Source organism: Jaculus jaculus, chromosome 14 (assembly GCF_020740685.1).
Source record: "Jaculus jaculus isolate mJacJac1 chromosome 14, mJacJac1.mat.Y.cur, whole genome shotgun sequence".
Lineage (NCBI taxonomy): Eukaryota > Metazoa > Chordata > Mammalia > Rodentia > Dipodidae > Jaculus > Jaculus jaculus.
The window spans coordinates 47,359,793-47,382,461 of NC_059115.1; the positions used below are offsets into that span (position 1 = coordinate 47,359,793).

Consider the following 22,669-nt stretch of genomic DNA (forward strand, 5'->3'; position numbering starts at 1 on the left):
ATGCCCACCCCCACATTCTAGCACGGACCAGGAGCTTTTAGCCCAACGAGCTTCAGTCATTCTCCTCCCCAGTGTCTGAGGACAGAGTGTCCGGAGTCAATTCGTCTAGGGCACTGTTGGAGATGGGGGGATGCTACTTGTTCCCCATCTTGCAAGATTCTCATAACACCGGGTAAATGGTGTAAGGGTCGGGCCCAGGCGCTGCACTGATCTTCGTGCTTTTCCATCCATTGTGCTTCTGAATTTTCCAAACCACCATGGGAATAAGGGTATGAGGTTCATTTTGGAGGGGCAGGGGCGGAGGCCCAAGGTTAGAAAGGTGGCATGTAGTCGCCAGGATTGAATAGCAACTTCCCTAGGGAAACGCCCTATTTAGGCTGGGGTGGGGGAGCCTAAGCCGAAGTCACCGTCCTGGACCTCGGGTCCGGCCTCGGAGTGTTGCGGGGCGGGAGAGGGGAAAGACTTGTCGTTACGCCACACCCTTTCTGCAGAGTTCCCTCCCGCTCCGGGGGCCCGGGGAGGGGACCTAGGGCCGGCGTGTCACCCGCCAGCTGGGACTTCGGGAGGAGCCGCTACAAAGCTCCGCGTGGCAGAGGAGCGCAAGTGCGCCGGGGGATGCGGGCCCGAGGAAGGCCCTGCGGGCTCCCGGGAATCGCAAGGCTCGAAGCGATGCCAGCCAGCGGCGCGGCTGTGCCAAGCCCCCACCCCGCCCGCCCCGCACCACCCGCGGGCGCGGCGCGCGCAAACTGCGTGGAACTAGTTCTCGGGAGCGGCTCCCGGCGGGGAGTGGTGAGGGAGAGAGGCCGGTGTCCCGGCGGCGGCGGTAGACGCTCGGAGCAACCGTCCGGAGAGCGGCCACGTGCGCCCCGCCGAGCTCGCACGCTCTCCGCGCCCAGCCGGGCCGCGGGGGCCACCGGCAGGCACGCGCGCTCCCAGCGCACACACCACACACATACACACATACACACACACACACTCACTCACTCACTCACTCACATACACACATACACTCCCGGGCACGCACACCGCCAGCCCGACCCACGTCCGCCACGCCACGCCCCGCCCTCCCTCGCGCCCCGCCCCCCCGCCCTCGCGGCGCCGGCCGCCGCGTTCCCATTGGCCGCTGGGCGCGTGACGCGCGGCGCCCGGCCCCGCCCCTCGTCAGTCACTCGGCGGAGGCGGCGCTGGCGGGGACTAGTCTCGTCCGGAGACTGGCAGCGGCGGCGGCGGCGGCGGCGGCGGCGACGGCGACGGCGGCCGGGCAGCGCAGCGCAGCGCAGGGCAGAACGGCCGGAGCTCGTGCCCCGGCGGCGGCATCGGCGGGGCGGAGGGCCGGGCCGGGCAAGGCAAGGCGGACTCGGGCGGGGGGCCGGTCCGCGACGAGGACGACGACGACGACGACGACGACTCCCCCCCGGACGGTGTTTCTCGTCAGCGCGGCGACGGTTTCGGCTTGGGTGTGGGGGGGCTGGGGGACAGCCCATCCATGACCATGGGCGACAAGAAGAGCCCGACCAGGTACCTGCCCGCGGCCGAGGGGCGGGCGGGCGGGAAGGAAGGGGAGGGCAGCGGGCGGGGACGGCGACGACTAGGCCCCGGAGCCACCCGGCGCGGAGGGGAGGCGCTGCTAAGATGGAGATCCGGGGGCGGGGGGAGGCGGCGGGCGGGCGGCGGCGGGAGGCGGTGTCGCTCGGCTCCGCTCCGCTCCGCTCGGGGCCGGCGGCCGTGCGCGCCGCAGCCATGGCGGCTCCTCGTCAGCCGCCCTCCGCCGCCGCCGCTCCTCCTCCCAGACAAAGGGAGATTTAACCAGGTGGGGAGGGAGGGAGGAGGGCGCGAGCAGGGGAGGGGAGAGGGAAGCAGCCGGCCCACTCCCCCGCCGCCGCCGCTGCCGCCGGCCGCGGCCCCCGCGCGCCCCCTCCAGATCCGGCCCGCGCCGCTCGCTCGGGCCCCCCGTCCGCCCTCCCCCCCCCAAAGCAGCCGGCCCCGCGCTCAAGTCCACAAGTCCGCCCGCCTCCTGCGCCCGCCGCCCGCGGCCCTCTCTCCGGGAACCCCCGGTTCGCGAGCAGCCGCTGTCCCTGACCCCCGCTGGCCTCTCCCGGAGCCAGAGTCCCCGCACCCGGTGGCGGTGATGGGTGATGGGTTGTGGGTGGATGGATGGGTGGTCGCCCCAGAGAAGTTTCCAGCATTGGATTCCTGCGAATGACGCCTGCTCACCAGCGCCTGTTTTGCTGTCTCTCCCTCTTTTTTCTCCGTTGCCTCTTCCCTCCCCTTCATCCCCACCACCATTCCCCACTCCTCCGAAGGCCGAAGAGACAAGCGAAACCTGCCGCAGACGAAGGCTTTTGGGATTGTAGCGTCTGCACCTTCAGAAACAGCGCCGAAGCCTTTAAATGCAGCATCTGCGACGTGAGGAAAGGCACCTCCACTAGGTATTTGGAGATCTATGTTACCTTTTGTTAAGGGCTCTTTTTTCTTTTTAAACGTGGGGGAGTGGGTAGTGAGCCACACTTTCTTGCCCTCTTTGCAACTTGTTGATTACGGCCTTTTCTGCATTTGAGGGTGGATGATGTGTTTTGGATTGTGTGTCTTTCAAGTTGGGTGCACTGCCTTGTGTTTTTACGGGAGGGAATTTTCCCAGGTTTTCGTCTTGTTTCAGATAGACACTTGCTGGTCTTGGCCCTAGAAGAGAAAGGTAGTGGTGATAATACTGTGGATCGGAGGGCTTTAGACCCTTTTCGTTTTTGTCATGTGCAAAATGTTTCATCTTGAGCTATTTTTCTCTTTTGAGATATTAAATGGTGGTATGGTAATACTGTGAGGATAGGAGTGCTTTTCCTGCCTTGCGTTGGACATTTATGTCATTTTCTCGCACTTGAAGATAAATGTTGGGGGTTTGAAAAAGTCCATTTTTTAGAATGCTGATGTGTTTGTTGCGAGTGGGGGGGCGGGGATCACTGTATGTAGAGTGATGATGGAGGACTGCTGGGAGATGGTAAAAATGGATAGACTGTTTTGAAATTTGTTTAAAGGTGCACATAATGAAAGAATGTTGATGAGGGTTTCTGTTCCTGTAGAGGAGAGTGGTAAGCAGCATGTGCTCTCAGATGAGTTAACTGCTTTTGGATTTAACATTTAAATAGACTTGGATAAAATGTCAAGACTGATATTGTCATCTTTGGTTTGAAGTGAAAGTGTTCTCTGTGTCCTTCAATGAACGCTCACTGGAGCATCTGTGACAGTGAGACCAAGAGAGTTTTTGGTGGCTTCTTCAGGACTTAAGGTGATTGCCAAGTCTCATTTCATGGTTTTGCTTTCGAGCTGGTGGCATCCCAGTGTGGCCATCGTAGTACTCCACTTGCAGCTGGATGTTCTTTGGTGAATGTGTCCTGCTAAAGCTTCATTGCTTTATTTATACCTGGGATTAAATAGGATCAACCTAAAAGCACATAACTGGAATTAATTGGCCCAATTACTGGTAGAAGTGTTCTGAGAATACTAGCTCTTTTTAAGAAACGAGACCTTTGAATAAAAACTGAAGAACTGAAAACATTTCCCAGTGAGTAGTTCTCATCAAGATAGGATCTCACTTGTATAGTCTGCTAGCCTGCTAGTCTGGCTTGTCCCAGATTCCCGGTGCTGAGATTCTGAGTGTTCACCATCACGTCTAGCTACATTTAAAGTAAAGTCATGTCTTCCTTTTTTTTTTTTTGCATTATAAATTTTAGTTAAAATTTAAAAAATTCCTGTGAGTGGGTTCATGGATTTTTGTTTTGCTGTCTAGGGGATTCCATTAGGTGACTTGAAAATTTAGAGATCTGTATGGTACTTAAATCAGGAGTGATTGTATATTATTTACATACTATTTATGAGTAATGTTTTTTACATGTAGAATCCCTCAGAGGCCAAACCTCTTTATTGTGGTTTTGCTTTGAGTGTTACTGTAGATGATGTTCAAGTAAATGACTAGGAAACTCATAAGAGCTTCAACCTTACTGGTGAAGAGAAACAAGCCACATTCAAAAATTTACGTGTGATTTATTGCTGGGAATATTTATCTCATAATGAAATACTTTTCAGTTTCTATAGTTGTTAGAAAAAGCCTGATTTCATCAACTTTTTGAAGCGCGTGGAAGGTTTGACTTCAAGGCTTTTCAGACTTATAGACAATAGAGGTTTGGTGTTTAGAAAACTCCATGGACGTGTTAAAGATGCACAAGTCCTTTATTTGAAGACATTTATGTGCCGTCACACCTGATGCTGGTTCTCTTTAAGTAGTTCTTTTTCTACCTGAACTGATCCACACTCTGATTTTGCTGATGGATTATTCTTTAAAGCTTTTGTGGTTTGGGTATAATTTATATAGCATTTGCTCATCATGAATGTAGTTAGAGTGAATTTTTAGTCATTTGTTGATGTGCAGCCAGTAGGATTTGAGTACATGTCACAGGTCTAAGGACTTCATAAGTTTTGAGATACTGTGGGACAAAGGTTTGTTTCACTTTGGTGGTTCAGTACTTCAGTGTTTAAGATCTATTCAGAAGTCCTCAGTTGGAGTGTGTATTGTGGGTGGGCTTCATGTGGAAAGTTGAGTATAACAGATGATGGTCCCGTCCCAGCTGGTGCATCAGCTTGATTTTTCTGGGATACAGGCACTGTGTTACTTTCCCTTGGACTCTTGAATTGCTTTGTAACTCCCAAGATCCTTATGCACTTGATACCTTCTTTTGGATAGTGGTAATCATACTTGGTATTGCTGGCAGTAGAAAACGTGTTTCTGTTGTACTGAGATTGAACTGAGGGCCATAGAAATGGTAGGCAAATATCCTACTATTCAGCTCTACTACTGAGGCTCAATCCGGGTTTGCTCCTTGCTTTTTGGATGCTGGGTAATAGACAGCAATTTGTGATATTGGCATAATTCATTGATTGGCACACATTGTGTTTTGTTGCTCTGAGCTGGTATTTTGTATTTTAATATCGTCGCTAGTTGGCTAGACAGTAGTTATTTTTGGAATTTTTGATTTTTTATCCCCATACTGTCACCACTGTCAACTAGTCAGTCTGGGAAAATGGCTTTGAATTACTGGTAGTCCAGGAGGGCACAGAACTCTATGTACCTTTGTGCATATAGTTGATATTCCTGAATTTGGTAGGGAAACAATACTGCCAGTAAGCCAAAGAGCATTTATGAAGTTCGCAGAATGTGAAAGATACCCAAAAGGATGACCACAATGCAAGTTGTAGGCTCTGCCAGAGGTGATGTAAAGTGGGATTGGAGCTGACTGGTTTAGGGCATCAATTAAAAGGACCCCTTCCCTTAAGTTCTTGTGGACAAAGATAATTGATTTCTACCAAATCAACTGCTAGCCTTTCACTACTGCTGCCAAATGTACTCGATTTGGCTTATTTTGTTGTACTTTGAGGCAGATCCTACTTTAGCCCAGGCTGACCTGGAGTTCTCTGTAATCTAAGCTGGTTTTGTGTTCATAGCAATCCTCCTCCATCTTCTCAGTGCTGGGCGTCCCTCATGCCCAGCTACAGTAGTTATTTTAGACTGCAGGTGGAATCATGATGGTGATTCAGATTGGAGTAGGATCAGAATGAAAGGAAAGTCAGAAAAACTCCAAGGCATACATTGAGGGAAAAGGAGTGGACACGTTATACTTGGAAGTTGGGCCTGTTAGAGATCTTTAATAATTTTGTTTATTAGGCAGGGTCTTCTTACTGTGTGTTGTCCAGGCCAGCCTGGGACCCACAGTTCTAGAGGGCTGAGGTCTGTGTTTTAGAGGTAACCAAGTTATATGTTGGGTCTCTAGTTCTTTATTTTGAGACTATGTCTAACAGTGTGGTCCAGGCTGGTCTTAAAGTTGTGAACCTCTTGCTTCAGCCTGTCATTACAGGCATGTGTCATCAAACCTGACTCTGAACCGCTTTCACAGTTCTTTTCCCAACTAACACTCTAGCCCTTACTGATTATTTAAAAAAATACTTATTGGGGCATATTTTTCATATAACATTTTCCCATCATAAATACACTTAAATGGTTTTTAAAATTATTTAAAAGAGCAGCAATCACTATAATCCAAGTTCTTGTTGTTTGATAGATTGCAGAGTTTTTGACACCAGAGCCTGGAGGAGTCATGAACTGAGAAGGTTGCTTCCCCACCATGCTGATAAACTCTTAAGCTTTACAAGGTGGAAAGTAAAGCAGCTTACATTTGTGTTAAGATGGTAGGTGGGTGGGAAAGAAACATGATCGCTTTCCTGTGTGGTAGCTTGAAGTAGTACTTCTCATCTCACTGTGCCAGTCGCAAGAAAGAGGATATTGGCTTTTAAAAGAAGTGGGGCAAAAACAAAAGCCTGTAAAAGAGCCAGTTTATGCAACTTTTTGTTGTTGTTGTTGTTGAGGTATGGGGCAGATGAATTTCCTAGACGTGGCTACTAATCTTTGTGGTCCTGAATTTCTCACATGCAATATTATCCTTTAAAAATAAAAACTACCAGACGTTGTTGTATATTCTTACTGGTGTGTATTTCCTTGCTACTAGTGGTGCTTTTTTTCCCCCCTCCAGCCACTGTTTAAATTGTACTCACAAAATTGGAAATTTTGCTTTGGATACATTACTATGTCTTCTGGTTTTCATCATGTTTTAACTAATACCTGATCATTTAAATATTGGCCCTCAGAAAGGTTAACCTTCGTGGATAGTAGAAGTGAGGAAATGGATTTTGATATCTACTACAATTGTGGAGAAATAACTGGCTTTATAAAAGTTGGTACTTAGGCTGCTGAGATGGGAGAGTTGAGGAAACAGCTATTTCGTGGGTAAAACTATGATTCTTTGCAGTTTTACTTTTGAACTTTCCTTTATAATGGTAATATGCTGTCATCTCAATGCCTTGGAGAGTCATGAAATACTATATAGTTTTTGTGGAAACCCACACAGTTATGCTGGGACCTTCAAAAAAGGCATCATCAGGTGTTCCCTTTCAGGCATGAAAACTCCCAGGCCCTCTTACCTGCTTCCTGGTGACCACACCTGTGGTTTGCACCTTGAGTCACATTGGTTTCATTGTAGTGTTTGACTTTCATAAAATACTCTGTAAAAATACATTGAAGGGCTGGAGAGATGGCTTAGCAGTTAAGTGCTTGCCTGTGAAGCCTAAGGACCCCAGTTTGAGGCTCAATTCTCAAGGGCCCATGTTAGCCAGATGTACAAGGGGGCACATGCATCTGGAGTTCGTTTGCTGGGGCTGGAGGCTCTGGTGCGCCCATTCTCTCTCTCTCTCTCTCAATCTGCCTCTGTTGCTCTTAAATAAATAATAAACAAAAAAGCTAATAAAAAACACACACGTTGAAAATAACGTCTATCTTCCAGATCATCAAATCTTCCAACCTGAGAACTGGTACAAAATCTGGTGCATTTAAAGATCACTCTTACCCGAGTGGAGTGATAATTTATTTTGTATTTGCTCTTGGATTGGAATTACTGATTTATTGGTACTGACTGGCACTTATATGTCCGTGGTGACCTTAGAATAAATTACCTGGGCAGTTGTGGTCATTTGACAAGTTTTTATTGAGCACACAGCTGTATGGGCTCTGGGTGCACAGTGGTGTACAGATAGACAAGGTCCTGTTTTCATGGAGCCTGAAATAACTATGGAGAAGAGGATAAAATAAATGAACAGAAAAATTAGATAATTTCAGCTATTGGTAAATGGCTGTGAGGAATTTAGAGCATGATGAAGAACTATACACATTGGTCTTTTTTAGAGTACCATAACATGGCTTGTTTTCCAGCTGGGGAAGAATCTTTTCTGTAGATTGGTAGGTGCCATGTAGCTCATGTGGTTGTTATTTAGTTGATTGGTGGCTTTGGTGCTCAGAGTATTCAATTTGGTGACAGATTGTAGAAGTAGACTAAGTTGAGAGCAGCTAGCTTCTTAGTGTATTCTCCTAGCTGTGAGGATGGGAGGTTGTGATTGGCTTTTCTTCTTACTTATGTGGCATATACTTACTGTGAACTTGAGTGGGTGCTGAAAAAAAAGTCAAGATTTAGGTAACTTACTCAAGTGACTATTTTACTGTAATAACTAACAATATTAATAGTAGGGCCCTAGTGCCTCCTTTAGGCTTTAGGCCAATCTTTTTTGTAGTGTCTGTGATCAGTGTTTTCTCTTGGCTCATCACCTGTGCCTTTCTCCTATGGCATCCTTGTTATGCCCTTCTAAGTAGTAGTGCATCTTACCTGTTTGCCATTTTGGATCAAAGCATGCATATATGCAAAGTCATAAGTTTAAAGGCTTTTGAAGAACTTATGCAGAATAAGCACATTCTTAACAGGCATTTCAGACTCCTCATCAAATTGCATGGAGAGCTTATACACTGCCCTCTGTATGGCAACTTCTGACAACAGAGGTAGCTTTTGAATTCTCTTTGGGAAGAGTTTATTTGTAGTGTGGACACTTGTATGTCTGGCCTTTTTCTCTTATTAGGTTCTCAGTATTCATCTGTGCTGTGTGTAGTTCTTGTTTTAACAGTGCTGTTTTAAGACTCTTAGGGCTTAATCTGTTTGCATGCAGACCCTGCTACATAGAGTGAACCTCTCTCCACTCTCATGAATAGCAGCTGTCTCTTCCCAACAGCAGCATGTTGTGGTTACCTTCCCCTTACTAGGATAAAACTCCCAACCAAAAGCAGCTGATGAGAGAGGAAAGAGTTTATTTTGATGTAGAGTTTTCATGATGGCAGGGAAAAGCTGAACATCACTTCTGTCACACTCCCTAGCCCGTCTCCAACAACGCACCTCCTCCAAGGCCCCACCTCACAAATTTCCCAACAGTTGGAGACCAAGCATTCAAAGCACATGAGTTTATGGGAGGCATCTAATTCAGACCACCACAATTCACCATCCTTATGTGAAGGAATACATGTGTGTGCAACACTTTCTAGAGGTCTTATAAGGGAGGTAATTCTCACCTCTCATAAGTTGAAGTGTTTATCGGGTACTTCCTTTGTTTCATTTGTTTTTGAGGCATGGTCTCACACTGCAGTCCAATTGGCCTGGAACTTGCCACAGTCCTCTTGCTTGTGCTTCCTGTGGCCTGGAATTACTGCCATGCTTCACCATGCCTAGCCTGTCCTGCCTTCCCAGTCATTTCTTTTTCAAAGCATTGGTTAAATAAGCGGCAAACTCCTGCTTTCAAAGATGTTAACAAACTTCTTGAAAAGATGAGAGCATCACAGAATAGCCAGTGACTGAAAGTACCTAGTAATGCCCATGTCAGGTGGGCATGGTGTGAGGATCACCTATAGTAGAGTAGAGAAGAGAAGGGTGGATGCAGCCTCCAGGCTTTCCTCAAGGAAGACCTCACCATTCTTGGCACATTTGTTGTGCAGGCTGATGTGTAGAAGCTGTATCATTACCCTTTCCTTTACCGGTTTTGGAGGTAGGGTCTCACTAGTCTCAAGGTGGCCTCGAACTCTTGGCGATCCTCCTACCTCTGCCTCCAGAGTGCTGGCATTAAAGGCACCACACCTGGCTCCCACCTTGATTTTGAGACAGGGTCATGCTATGCTATACACTAGCGCAGGCTAGTCAGTCTTCAGTTAGGATCCTCCTTAGGCTTCTAGTCACTGTGATTACAGGACTGTGTATTCCCAGATACTTTTTATTACTACTAACCAGCAGTCATTACTCCATGTGTGTGCACGCAGGACAAACAAATGTACCTGTTTGCTGGGCTGCTTCTCCCTTGAACAGCTTAAAGACATAGGTTGAAAAGTTCCTTTGGTAGTTTACAAAATAAGTAGCTCACTTTCAGATCTGCTTAAAATTGTTTCCTGGTTCTCATTGCTTTAAGGTGAAATCCAAGTTGTGAGTACAACAAGGAGTATGTAATTTGGTACTTTCCTGTATTTTTTTTTTTTTTTAAGGATTTCTGGATCAGCTGGACACTACCCAGTCTGCCTGTATACTCTGTGTGTGTTACACTAAACTACTTGCTGTTTGCCGAGACCATGGTGTCTCATGTTCATACCTCCATGGGGTCTTCCTCTTGTTTCTTCTGAAGTCCTAACTGAAATGTGCTTTTCCTCTTAAGTGTCCCAGGAAGCTTTTTGTACCCCTAAGTGTCCCAGGAAGCTTTTTGTACCCCGTAGTCATGACACCTTGGTCATAATACTTCAGGCCTCTCAGTCTGCCCTTGTGATCCCCTTGGTCAAGGAAGGACAGGACATTGGTTTGTGTGGGCTTATCCTCCTGTGTTTATTACAGCCTGGTATTTGTTAGGGAGCATTTGCTCAGTAAAATGCTGCTACTTAGAGTAAATGAAGATGGGGAGAAGTAATTCCAGCTACAGTTCTTTTGTTTGCTGTGTTGGTTCTCAAAAACTATTGTCCCAGCCCTCTGGGAGGCAGAATTAGGAGGATCATCATGAGTTCAAGGCCACCCTGAGACTACATAGTGAATTGCGGGTCAGCCTGAGCTAGAGTGAGACCCTACCACAGGGGGGAAACAAAACAAAAAAACAAAACTATTGTCCAGTGCATGCTAGAGCACCATCCCCAGTTTAGTGTTTTAGTAAATGTTCTTTTAAATATTATGTCTGTTTTTCTTGTGTGTCACTGGGTTAGGTGGAAGTTGTCTTTATGAAATGTACCCTTAAAACTATTAGTCTCACATGAGGTCTTGGCTTAGAAGCTCTCTCTCAAGTGCCATCAGGACCCTTGCTGCATTCCAACTCCTTTCCCTAGGCTACTGGTCTGGATGCCTACCCAAGACTCCTGTAATGCAAGGATGTACATGAACCAATTTTGGGTGTTTTCCAGACCAGAAGCCCTTCAACTAAAATCTTTGCATGAAATGAAAAAACCTTTTGACTGTTTCATTAAAATTTTCTTTTTTCAAGCCAGGCATGATGGTGTATGCCTTTAATCCCAGTGGTTGGGAGGCAGAGGTAGGAGGATTGTTGTGAGTTCACTACATAGTGAAATCCAAGTCAGCCTGGCCTAAAGTAAGACCCTACCTCAAACAACCAAATGAATAAATAGGTAGATAGATAAATTTTCTTAGGTTCTAGGGATCATTTGCACATATATTTGTACTGAATACTTTATGGGAAAGTGGCAGCCCCAAGCTGATGGACAGCATGGGCTGGGAGGGAAGACCCTGGTCTGGACACTTCTTTCAACACAAACCTTTTCCCACCTTCTGTTTTTTCCTCCCTTGCCTACCTGCCCTCTGTTGTAAAGTAATCAGAAACTTGTTCTGTTTTGTGGCAGTGACAGTTTTACATTAAAAGAAAAAATTTCATATATAGCAAAAAAAAAAATAGGAATAGTCTCTCTTTTTTTTTTAAAATATTTTTTTGTTCATTTTTTATTTATTTATTTGAGAGCGACAGACACAGAGAGAAAGACAGATAGAGGGAGGGAGAGAGAATGGGCACGCCAGGGCTTCCAGCCTCTGCAAACGAACTCCAGACACGTGCGCCCCCTTGTGCATCTGGCTAACATGGGACCTGGGGAACCAAGCCTCGAACCAGGGTCCTTAGGCTTCACAGACAAGCGCTTAACCGCTAAGCCATCTCTCCAGCCCAGGAATAGTCTCTTAATATATTTTTCCTGGTTTTGTTTTCTAAAAAGGTGCCAGAACTTAAATACCAGGAATAAGGTCTTGTTTGGAGGCAGTAAGAAGTGTGTTTAAAGGCAGCTGCATGGTCTCTTTGTGCTTCAATACTTGGGCAGACTCACCTAATGTCACCTGTCAGAAGTGACCATCCTATCCTTTGTGTTAGCCCTGGTGGAAATTTCAGCAGTCAGAAGTCGAATGGGAAAGTTTGGTAATAAAAGCAAGGGATTGATTATATGATGTAAAACTAATTTCAAGGAGTCCAAAAGGAGTATAAGGAACTAGTTGTGCCTTTGTAAACTGGTACCTAATGCAACCTAAACACAGTTTCAGAACATACTGAGTGTATTGTTGGAAATGTTCTGTTACATTCTGCCATTTAATAAGTAAATTTTTTTTATTAAAAATGACTTCAGGGCTGGAGAGATGGCTTAGCGGTTAAGCACTTGCCTGTGAAGCCTAAGGACCCCGGTTCGAGGCTCGGTTCCCCAGGTCCCACGTTAGCCAGATGCACAAGGGGGCGCACGCGTCTGGAGTTCGTTTGCAGAGGCTGGAAGCCCTGGCACGCCCATTCTCTCTCTCCCTCTATCTGTCTTTCTCTCTGTGTCTGTCGCTCTCAAATAAATAAATAAATAAAAATTAAAAAAAAATGACTTCACAGTATTTTTCTCTGTAAGTTAAGAGCACTAGCAATATAGATAGGAATTTTTGGGGGGGGTTTTCGAGGTAAGGTCTGTGGCCCAGGCTGACCTGGAATTCACCATGGAGTCTCAGGGTGGCCTCGAACTCAACAGTGATCCTCCTACTTTTGCCTCCAGAGTGCTGGGATTAAAGGCATGTGCCACCATGCCTGTCTAGATAGGAAATTTTGATAGTCAAGGCAAGAAATTAAGGGTAGTGTAGGATGCAGGCTTCCTCATCGGTTTATTGGGTCTTGAGAGTTTGTTTGGAGATTCTAGGAGGGGAGTGCTGCTACTTGTATCCCTTGACTGAAGGCAGAACTTTTCTATTTGGTTAAAGTTGTGTTCTTTTTTTGTTTTTCGAGGTAGGGTTTTACTCTGGCATTTATTGTGTAGTTTTAGGGTGGCCTTAAAGTCACTGTGATCCTCCTACCTCTGCCTCCTCCTGAGTGCTGGGATTAAAGGCGTGAGCCACCATGCCCTGCTTAAGTTGTGTTCTTTTGACCAGCTCGCATCTTCAGGATAGATACTTGGGTGCTAAGGGGGGAAGGGAACACCAGCCTAGCTAGCCAGATCATCCCAGTCAACCATGGTGATCAGCGGGGTGACAGATATCCAAGCCAGATCACCCTCGCATCCCATATTGCATGTGTGCGTACTGTGTTCAGTCTCTTCTTGCTTCAGATAAGCCATTCTGAGCTGGGCATGGTGGTGCACACCTTTAATGCCAGCACTCAGAGGTAGAGGTAGGAGGGATAGCTGTTGAGTTCGAGGCCAGCCTGGGCTAGAGTGAGACCCTACCTGGAGAATTTAAAAAAAAAAAAAGCCATTCTGTTTTACATGGGTTGCTGGGGCATTGAGTCTGAGCCAGGAGGCTTTACAAGCAAGCCTGAGCTATCTCCCTATCTAAGCCATATTGGGTCTTATAACAGTGCATAGTGGTTAGAGAGAGAAAATGAACTTGGTGACAGATTGTATTAGCTCTTCATTCTTCTGCAAACCCAGTGTTTGTTATCATAAGAGTTATACAAGAAGAGCTAGAATAGCAAGAACTAGGACTTTTGGTTTTTTTGAGGTATGGTCTCACTCTAGACCAGGCTGACCTGGAATTCACTCTGTAGTGTCAGGGTGGCCTCAAATTCATAGCAATCCTCCTACCTCAGCCTTCCAAGTGCTGGGATTAAAGGTGTGTGCCACCACACCGGGCAGGACTCTTTTTTTAAAAAATATTTTTTTCTTTATTTTGTTCATTTTTATTTATTTATTTGAGAGCAACAGACAGAGAAAGAGGCAGAGAGAAAGAAAGAGAGAATGGGCACGCCAGGGCTTTCAGCCACTGCAAACAAACTCCAGACGCATGCGCCCCCCTTGCGCATCTGGCTAACGTGGGTCCTGGGGAATCGAGCCTCTAACCGGAGTCCTTAGACTTCACAAGCAAGTGCTTAACTGCTAAGTCATCGCTCCAGCCCAGGACTCTTTTTTTTTTAATTTATGTGCAAGCAGAGAGATGGGGAGTGGGGGATAGGGGAGGAATATGGGTGTGCCATGGCCTCCAGTCACTGCAAACTACAGTTGTAAGTGCCACTTTTTTTTTCTGTTGTTTTTATTATTTATTTATTTATTTATTTTAATTTTTATTAGCATTTTCCATGATTATAAAAAAATATCCCATGGTGTATGTGCCACTTTTTGCATTGGGTTTTCGTGGGTACTGGGGAACCAAACCTGGGTTGTTAGGCTTTTCAGGCAAACACCTTAACTGCTGAGCCATCTCTCTAGCCCAAGAAGTAAGATTCTCTTAACTAAGTTATGCAAAATAAACAAAAGGATTTTTTTTTTTAAGTGGTTCAGATAGCCAATAATGAGGAAGATACCATTTAGATTTGGGGAATCCAATGATGGGCTTCAAGAATAGGGTCTCCTGATACTTGCTTAATACCTGGGTCATGATTGGTTGTCTAAAGGGTAGGTGACTGTCAATTGGCCAAGCTTAACTTGTCTTCAAGGCCTATTACCAGGTGGATATAACTTTGTTACTAGGTTAGTTTAGCTGTAGTTTTATACTACTGTATTTAGTTACGGTAATTATCTCAGCAACTTGAAATTTATTTGCAAACTTTTATTATATGAAGAAAGGAAAGAGACTATCAGTACAGATTAGTGAACTCTAAACAGACTAATGTGGGTTGTATTAGAGGTGCATTTGAGCCTTGACTCCTTGTCTTGTTAAACAAAGACAATACATATTTATTACAGGTTATTTGCAGACGAAACAAAAATACATTCTTAATATTGCCAGCAAAACTTTTTATTTTTTTTTGAGTAATTTATTTACTCATTAGACCACAAATATTTGAGTACTGTTTCCCAGGCGTGCTGTGTTTTAATAAGTGGTGTCAATGACATTTCAAAGTGAATTCCATGTGGGAATGGAAAAATCAGGGTCTGTGTGGTTTGAAACAAAATTAGGTCTGATTTCAAAGCTATATGGTATGGTTAAATTTGTAGTTTTCTAAGGTAGAAGTTTTATGAACATTTCATGGTTTTAGGATTCTTTATTTACAGAGAGCAAAGCAAAACCTCACTTTCGCTGGGGGTTTTCATTATAGAAGAACCAAAATGTTGAATTCTTACTATATTTGTCTTGCCCAAATCTTCCATCAAAGAATAGTTTTTGTATACAAGGAAACCTGATTTTGTTTTTATTCTACACTTGTATAGGTTTATGGTTATCAGACCCTAAACTACATCAGCATCAGAATTGTCTGGAAGATGTGTTGAGCACAGTGTGCCTCCCCCAGGCCTGATGACGCAGCTCTGGAGGAGCCTAAGAGCGCGCGTCTATCTAGTCGGTCTGAACAGCACACTTCAGAACTACTGATTTAGACAGGGCGTCTAAATTTTTTCTGCTGGCATTCTTAGATATAGAGTTATGTAAAATAGGTACAGAAATAAATAAAACTTTCAATTTTACTAGCATATATTATACATAAAGGTGGGTTTCATTATAGCATTTTCATATACTCTCACACACACATCCATTACCCTCTCTTGCCCCTCTCCCACTACTGCTAATCCTTTCCCAGAATAGTCTTCTTCCTACTTTGTCTTTCGGGGGTGCTGTGAACTAATGAGTTTGTGGGTTACTCACAAGCACTGGCAACTTACTAGTAGCTCCACAATTGAAGAACATGGCCCTTCCCCATTCAGCCATTTTTAACTGCCTGTAGATTCTCAGGGAGAACTGGAGTAACCATCCTCCTCTGCAGGAAGTGGCTTTTCTGACCCAACAGTAGTTCTCAGCTGAAGCCGTAAACATACATGGTTACAAGGTAATTTGATGGACACACTATGTCCCTGATTTATTCATTCACTCATTCATTTTTTATTTTGGAGACAAGGTCTCTGTTTTTTGCTTTTAAATATTTTATTTTTTTTTATTTTAGAGTGAGAAAAAGAGTGAATGAGCGAGCGAGAATGGGCACTCCGGGGCCTCCAGCCACTGCAAACCAACTCCATACACCATGTGCTTATGTGGGTCCTGGGGAATCGAAACTGGGTCCTTTAGCTTTGCAGGCAAGCGCCTTAGCCACTAAACCATCTCTCCAGCCCGAGGTCTCTCTTTCTCTCTCTCTCTCTCTCTTTTTTTTTTTTTTAAGGTAGGGTCTCACTCTAGCCCAGGCTGACCTGGAATTCACTATGTCATCTCAGGGTGACCTCAAACTCTCAGTGATCCTCCTACCTCTGCCTCCTGAGTGCTGGCTCAAGGTCTCATTTAATCCAGGTTACTCTGACATTATGTAGCCAAGGAAGACCTTGAACTCCTGATCTTTCTGCCTCCACCTCCCAAGAGCTGGTTTTACTAGTGTGTATCACCATACCTAGTTTTATATGGTACTAGGGATTGAACCCAGTACATGCATGCCTGTAAGCATTTTACTAATGAGCTTTTCCCTATGTATTCTCTTCCTTCCCCTAATGGCTACTATCCTTTCCCCAGCTGCTCCCCTCTTTTGCTTTCTTTCTTTCTTTTTTTTTTAAAAATAGATGTTTATTTTTATTTGAGATAGGGAGAGAGAAAATGGGCATGCCAGGCCCTCTAGCAACTGCAGACGAACTCTAGACATATGCGCCACCTTGTGCATCTGTCTTACATGGGACCTGGAGAATAGAACTTGGATCTTTAGGCTCTGCAGGCATATGCCTTAACTGCTAAACCATCTCTTAAATGTATTATATTACCTGTCTTCTAGGATCTTATTATTCTCTTTATTTTCTTTTTAGTTATTTTTTGGTTTTTCGAGGTAAGGTCTCACTCTAGCCCAGGCCGACTTGGCATTCACTATATAGTCTCAGGGTGGCCTCGAACTCATGACATCCTCCTACCTCTGCCTCCTGAGTGCTGGGAGGCGTGTGCTCCATGCCTGGGTTATTTATTTGCAGGGCGTGGGAGAGAGAATGAATGTGGGTGTGGCAGAGCAAGCCGCCTGCCACTGCAGACAAACTCCAGATGCATATGAGCCTTTTTGCACATCTGGCTTTCCATACGTAGAGGGGAATTGAACCCAGGTAGGCAGGCTTTGCAAGAAAGCTCTTTTAAATAATGAACCATCTCCCTAGCCACCTTTCCCTGGCTCCAATTATATGCTTTTTGTGAATGCTCTATTCAGTTCATTAGCCCCTTTATTTGATCTAATTATTTGATAATTTGGTGTTTAATTTTTTTTGCAGTTCTTTATTTAATTAAAAATATTTATATGAGCTGGGTGTGGTGGCATACACCTTTAATATTAGCACTTGGAAGGCAGAGATAGGAGGATTGCCATGAGTTGGCGGCTACCCTGAGACTACATAGTGAATTCCAGGTCAGCCTTAGCTAGAGTGAAACTCAGAGAAAGAGAAAGAAAGAAGAGTGTAGTATGGCCACGCCAGGGCCCCCTACCACTGCAAACAAGCTCTAGACGCATGTGTGCACATTTGGCTTTACATAGGTACTAGGGAATCAAACTTAGGCTGCCGGGCTTTATAAGCAAGTGCCTTTAACTACTGAGCCATCACTCCAGCCCAATTTTACTTTTAATTTTTTTCTTTTTTTCCTATATATCATACAGCAAAAGACTTCTGATTGCTTATCAGTGTCAAGTCTGCTGAACTATGTTATTATCATCATTCTATATTTTTTTTATTTATTTGCATGAATGTGGGGGGGGGTGTGCACGTATGGGCACGCTCCAGGATCTCATGCTGTTGTGCATGAATACCAGATGTATGCTCCACTTTGTATCTGGCTTAACATGGGTGCTGGGGAATCGAACACTGGCTGGCAGGCTTTGTAATCAACTGTTTTTAACCACTGGGCCAGCTGAGCCATTTCCCCAGCTCTGGTGTAGACATTTTTTAATTTCATATAATCCCCATTTGTCAGTTCTTCAGACAAAGTTCGGTTCTGTTGAGTGCTTTGCAGACATGTCTTGCCTTGCCTATAACTTTAAGTGTTTTTACCTGACAGAGAAACCCCTTCAAAAAAGGGGGGGCATGGGGTGGAGAGATGGCCTAGGAGTTAAGGTGCTTGTCTGCAAAGCCTAAGGACCCAGGTTTGATTTTCCAGGTCGTATGTAAGCCAGATGGCACATGGTGGCGAATGCATCTGGAGTGTGTTTGCAGTGGCTAAAGGCCCTGGTGTGCCTGTTTGCTCTCTTTCTCTCTCCCTGTCTCCATCTCCCTCTACCTCATCTCAAATAAATAAATAGATGGAAAAAAAAACTTCCAGATTGTCTAAATAGGTTTCAGTATGTACCTATGTATGTTACAGCTATAATAGCATATTTTTGTTGCTAAAATGGTATGAATTTGTCATTGCTGGTGAGAATGTACAAGTGTATATTCCACTCTGGATAATGGTGTAGGGGGTTCTATTTTATTTTAGTTGTTGCAAACAGAGAGAGTGAGAGACGGCACAAGTGAGCAAGCAGAGAGAAAGGGGAGGGGACTGGAGGAGGAGACTGTATATGTCAGGGTCACTTTCTACTCCAAACGAACTCCACATGCATGTGCCACTTTGCATCTGCCTTTACTTGGGTACCAGGGAATGGGAATTGAACTCTGGCTGGCAGCTTTGCAAGTGCCTTTCATTGCTGAGGCATCTCCCCAGCCCAAGTTTAAATTTTCTAGTAGGAGAAAAGAAGTTATAAAAGACCTATGCTGGAGAGATGGCTTAGCCATTAAGGCGCTTGTCTGCAAAGCCAAAGAACCTGGGTTTGATTCCAGAACCCACGTAAGCCAGATACACAAGGTGGTGCATGTGTCTGGAGTTCGTTTCTAGTGGCAGAAGGCCCTGGTGTGCCCGTTCTCTCTATCTGCCTGTCTCTGCTTCTTTGTCTCTTAAATAAATAAAATTAAATGATTAAGAAAAAAAAAAGACCCATGTAAAATCAAGACTGTTTTATTTTAACTGCTTATTTCCAAAATACTATTATTTGATCATGTAGCTAGTATAAAATGCTGGTGAAATATTTTGCATCCTTTCATAGTGAGTCTTCCAAATGTGGTATATCTTTGGTTTCACAGCAGTTCATTCAAGTGTGCAGTGCTTGGCCAATAGCTGCATATTGGAAAGGAGGAAGCATAGTTGGAAGCCAAGCCAGAGTTTGATCTCAGCTAGCTGTGTGACTTTGGGCAAGTTACCAGGTCTCTACTTACTCTAATGAACTAGACAGATAGACACTGTCTCTCCATGGGTTCTGTATGGATGTAGTTACTCAGCCTAGTTCTTGACTCAGAATACCTGCTGGAAGCAATATGTTATATGTGGTAATGTTATGATTCTAACACGTAATATATTTGGATCAGTGGGCTAAGCATTCTAACAGCTAAACTGACTTTAAAAAACAGTAGTGATTAAATATATATAGGTGGTGTATGAAATAACCCTCAGTTTTGAAAATTGAGGTTTAGGATCCTTCTAAATTACGACTTGACCCAAAGGGCAAACCCTGTAACAGACCCTTGAACAGTCTTAGGCCATCAGTGTGATGAGGATGTTTTGAAATACTATGTATGTTTGAATAGTGCTTTATATTTTGCGTGCCAATTTTATGTCTTGTAAAAAATTGTGTGTGTGTGAGTACGTGTGTATCAAGGTCTCTTGCTGCTGCACATGAATTTCTGTCTGGCTTTACATGCGTGTCTGGGGAATTGAACCCCCTGGGCATCAGGCTTTGCAAGCAGACTCCTTTAACCTCTGACCCATCATCTCTCTAGCACCTTTTTTTTTTTCTCTCCTCCAATGTAAATACTCAATCCTGAGAGGCAGTCTTTATTCCAACTTTCACAGTTGAAGAAAAGTAACTTTCTGGATTCTGTTCAGTAGAACAGAAGAAAGGTGATTGATGGACTAATTAGCATAATTGAAGTGATTTTTACTTCATTCTTTCCTTTGCAACTATGTTATCTTTTTTTGTCAGGACCATGTAAATTGAAAAGGGAAAATATAGTGTGATGTTGGTTCCCTTGTTCAGCATTGTCCTGGAATAGGTAGAACCATCACATCACCTGTAATATCACACAGTGAACACAACCTGTGTTTATTGATCCATTTTGCTTGTTGCTGTGTTTCTTTTTATAAAGTTCTGTCTGTCTCTTATAAAGATACACCTGTAAAATAGGCTGAGAATATGCAGTGTTTGCTTACTGTCTGAAAATTGAATTCTGTGAGGTGTTGTTCCTCCCTTGACGTAGTCAGAAAAGTGCACAATTCTTTGAAAGACCATTGCATGTCATCCTTGGGATCCCCACCAGTAAGCAGTGAGTTTGTGAGGTGTGTCTGCCAGGGCGGTGATGCTGAAGGAAACGCGTGTCCTGGGCAGCAGATGGAGCATGTGTTGCTCAGGCAGTGAGGCGCTGGGCTGGGCTGTATAGGTTCTTTTCCACTGTGTGTGTTGGCTTCATTGCCCATTCCTTCAGTTAAAATGGGGAAGGGCAGGGCTGTCTAGGTGGTCTGTTCCTGGGTAATATGGGACAAAATATATGACAATAAACAGCCTCCTTTTTTCTCTATACAACTATTTTTAAGATTGAGGACTATAAACTTTACATGTGGTACTTGTCACATTGTCTACAAAAATTCATAGCTACTGATCTTGTTGAATCCTAGCAACATGAGATTCTGCATTTCTTGTGTGTGTGTACACTTTGATTTTATTACACTTAAGGGTGTAAAGATCTTGGAACATCGCTGTCCTGATTTAACTTTGTGGGTAAAATCTACTGCAGTATAATTATATTTCAGAGTTTGTATTGTATTTTAGAAGAGGGTTTCAGTGCCCAAGACTTCTGTTTTTCTCTGGGTGTGTCGTGGGGGAGGGGATGGTAAGTGTGGGCGTGTGTTTTGTTTTGATACAAGGTGCGCCATATAGCGGCCAGCATGGAACTTTGTAGATCAGACTGCCTTGTGGGGTTTCTCTGCCTCAGGCCCCTGAGTTCTAGGCTTACAGGCAGGCATTCAAGGTTTCTTAAGTTTCATTGTGGATAATTCTTCAGTTATGTTGTGCATAAAGACACGAGTTAATGTGTGTACACAGGTATATGTAAGGTTGGGATTTAAAACCTTGGGTTACAGTTGAAATTTGAAATTCCCATAAGTTGACAAGAACTAGCTAATTTTAATGCCTTTTCCCAGTTTTAAAATATTGTATAAAATGGGTTGTCATTTTTGGCAATTTAAAATGAGATGGCTTGGTACTCAAATTATACGTTATGTGTCCCCTGTTGTAGTATGCATTTTAAATCTGGTAAGAGGCTCTCCCCCAAGCCCCATCAGTATAGGGTCTCACTCAAGCCTTGGCTGGCCTTGAACTCACCTCTCCTTCCCCATTGATGGGATTAAAGGTGTGCACCACTACGCCTGGCGACTTCATATATAATGAAATGGCTATCTTAGTCACAGATAATGCTTTTTTTTTTAAAAAAAATTAATTTATTTATTTATGAGAGAGAGAGAGAAAGGGAGAATGGGCATGCCAGGGCCTCTAGCCACTACATATGAACTTCAGACACATGTGCCCCCTTGTGCAACAGATAATGCTTTTTTTAAAGTTATTTATTTATTTATTTATTTGACAGAGAGAGAGAGAGAGAGAGAGAGAGAGAGCACGCGCAGCCACTGCAGACGAACCCCTTGTGCATCTGGCTAACGTGGGTCCTGGGGAATCGAGCCTCGAACCGGGGTCCTTAGGCTTCACAGGCAAGCACTTAACTGCTAAGCCATCTCTCCAGCCCCAGATAATGCTTTTAATAAGAAAACCTTTTCATTAATGGCCTAACAATCCTTCCCTTTAGTTTTCCCATTTTAAGCTCAGTGTAGACTGGCCCTAAGCTGATGCTGAACCAGCAGCATCAGAATGTGTGATGGATGCAGAGAGCAAGTGTGTTTAAGTAGGATGTATGGGTTACAGTCCAGGTGACCCATACTAGACTTTGTGTAACTGTGTAAGGAAAACAATTGACACAAACACATTTATTCCCAAAACATGATGATCCCTTCCTATATAGTGAGCATGGTTCAGCTAGAAGAATTGTGCATTGAGTACTTTTTCTGCTTAGCATGTTGAAGATCCACAGTTACACGAGTGCATGCAACCAGTGTTATATAAATGAGATATAAACCTGAAGGGGCTTGGCTCGTTGAGAACCTCAGGGCACAGGTCCTCAAGGGCTTATGGGTATAGCCAGGCATGATGACGCTAGCTTGGGTTGCGTAGTGTGGCCTTGCACTCCGCCTGGTGCTAATGGGGCCACCATTTTTTTTTTCTTTTTCTTTTTTTTTTTTTGGTCTTTCAAGGTAGGGTCTCACTGTAGCCCAGGCTGACCTGGAATTCACTATGTAGTAGCAGGGTGACCTCAAACTCACGACGATCCTCCTACCTCTGCCTCCCCAGTGCTGGGATTAAAGGAATGCGCCACCACACCAGCGGAGCCAACATTTAATGGACAGTTAACATAAATATAGTATGTCCTCTATTAAGCTCATTTCATGCATTTTCCTTTTTTTTTTTTTTTTTTTTTTTTTAGGTGGGATCTTGAACTAGTCCAGGCTGACCTGGGATTCACTATGTAGTCTCAGAGTGGCTTCGAACTCACAGCAGTCCTCCTACCTCTGCCTCCTGAGTGCTGGGATCAAAATGCACACCTAGCATGCATTTTCTTATGTGATCCTTATAAGGCTATGGTACATACGCATAAATATATTCCCTCTTTACAGATGAGGCAATGAGGCCTTTAGAGGCTACTTTTTTCCTCCAAGTTCTGAAGTAGCATTGCACTGGACTTGGTCTTTTCTGGCTTTATGATGTTGTC

The 22,669-nt window shown here is 44.5% G+C and overlaps 1 protein-coding gene across 1 annotated transcript in view; it reads left to right on the forward strand.

The window, feature by feature from the left end:
- Positions 1-1,362: 1,362 nt before the first annotated feature.
- The window catches only part of LOC101613574 (RING1 and YY1 binding protein), an 82,958-nt gene continuing 61,651 nt past the window's right edge, over positions 1,363-22,669 (forward strand). The window contains exons 1-2 of the mRNA XM_045134008.1: positions 1,363-1,518; positions 2,304-2,429. Coding sequence (XP_044989943.1) covers positions 1,487-1,518; positions 2,304-2,429 — 158 coding nt within the window. The 5' untranslated portion in view covers positions 1,363-1,486. The remainder of the gene's footprint in view (positions 1,519-2,303; positions 2,430-22,669) is intronic.